The sequence below is a fragment of the Amphimedon queenslandica genome, unplaced genomic scaffold, assembly GCF_000090795.2.
Source record: "Amphimedon queenslandica unplaced genomic scaffold, v1.1 AMPQUscaffold_11318, whole genome shotgun sequence".
Lineage (NCBI taxonomy): Eukaryota > Metazoa > Porifera > Demospongiae > Haplosclerida > Niphatidae > Amphimedon > Amphimedon queenslandica.
Genome location: NW_003548439.1, coordinates 1,726 through 3,110, shown reverse-complemented (window position 1 = coordinate 3,110; position 1,385 = coordinate 1,726). Strand labels below are relative to the sequence as shown.

Sequence of the window (1,385 nt, the reverse complement as noted above, 5' to 3'; positions counted from 1 at the left end):
GAAATTTTGGAAGGAGTTAAATTTGGCGAATTGCTAAATTTTGGTGATCGGCAAATTTTAATTTGGCAAATTTGTGGCCATGTGCCATTGTATAATGGCTCAAAATGGTGGATTTTATTTTTGGCGAATGGCTATCAAAACGCCACACTTAACTCCCTCCAAAATTTCCCACTATAGGGTATAAGAAATATAAGTGGATTCTACATGTACATATTCTGGTTCATGTACTTACTGGTCCGTCCATATTCTGGAGCTGCATACGAAGATCAAACAGTTCAGCAGAACTAAAGAGGATAGTGTTCAGTTCCCGTACCATCAGTGAAGCAAATGATAGTTTCTCTTCAGTTGACAGTATCTCAGCTAGAGTACAGTAGACTGCCTTAGCATCTACAAACACACACAAGTGCCTAATGGGAGGGAGAGGGAGAGACAAAGGGAGAGACAGACAGATAGAGAGATAGAGATAGAGAGAGACAGAGAGAGGGAGGGAGAGGGAGGGAGAGAGGGAGGGAGGAGTTTGAGTAATACATGTACAGTATAGTGTATACATGGATACGTATGCAAGTATTGTATACAAGGTTCCACTTCCGTCCCAAACTGAACTGGGATATAGTATACATGTACTGTAGCTAAAAAATCTGGATTCATAAAATTTGGCAAATTGTTTCTCAAATTTGGTAACTAAATTTAGACAAAATTCTGACTATGCACTACTAATGAGATGCCATAAAAATAGAACCGTTAATAATCACATTTTGTCAAAATTCACAAAATATAACCTCTACATGTACCATTACACAAGCACCATATATACAGTTAGAGTTACCTAATAATGAGACTCCCTTTGTTCTCTAGTAATATCCTGTCACTGTTGAACATTTTCATCAATTCAACCAGAAACAATTTAAAATATTTATTCAAAATAATAATGGCCGTACTCTCCTGCTCCTGACGTCCCTAGAATTGGAATATTAATAATAATGATAAGCCACACCCACTCCGCTACCTTTTTCTTGGTGGCTACAGGAACATCACACGTCTCATGACCAGCGTCTGACATTGATAGGGTAGCTATCACTTTGAGGGTTAAATTTAACACCTGAAGACAAGAAGAAAATACATTATTAATTAAAATTGATACCGTACGGGTATAAAATTTCGTGGGGTATTAAATTTCTCGGATTTCGTGGTTGACTTCTCAACCAGGAAAATTAATGCTATGGAAATGCTCACTGAGCATGCACAGCATGTGAAAATCAATGACCTAATGAAAGTGCACGTGAAAAAACGTGAAATTTAACCCCCTCGGAATTAACGAATTAAGAGCTTTTCACTAAAACACAAAATTTTATACCCTCGGAATTTTCTACCCGTACGGTATACTC

General features: G+C 37.5%; 1 protein-coding gene across 1 annotated transcript in view; it reads right to left on the bottom strand.

Moving 5' to 3' along the window:
- The window catches only part of LOC109589439 (protein VAC14 homolog), a 6,495-nt gene extending 5,367 nt beyond the window's left edge, over positions 1 to 1,128 (bottom strand). Inside the window, exons 1-3 of the mRNA XM_020005525.1 lie at positions 1,007 to 1,128; positions 827 to 957; positions 233 to 407 (exon numbers count right to left, since the gene is read on the bottom strand). Coding sequence (XP_019861084.1) covers positions 233 to 407; positions 827 to 957; positions 1,007 to 1,060 — 360 coding nt within the window. The 5' untranslated portion in view covers positions 1,061 to 1,128. The remainder of the gene's footprint in view (positions 1 to 232; positions 408 to 826; positions 958 to 1,006) is intronic.
- Positions 1,129 to 1,385: the final 257 nt, after the last annotated feature.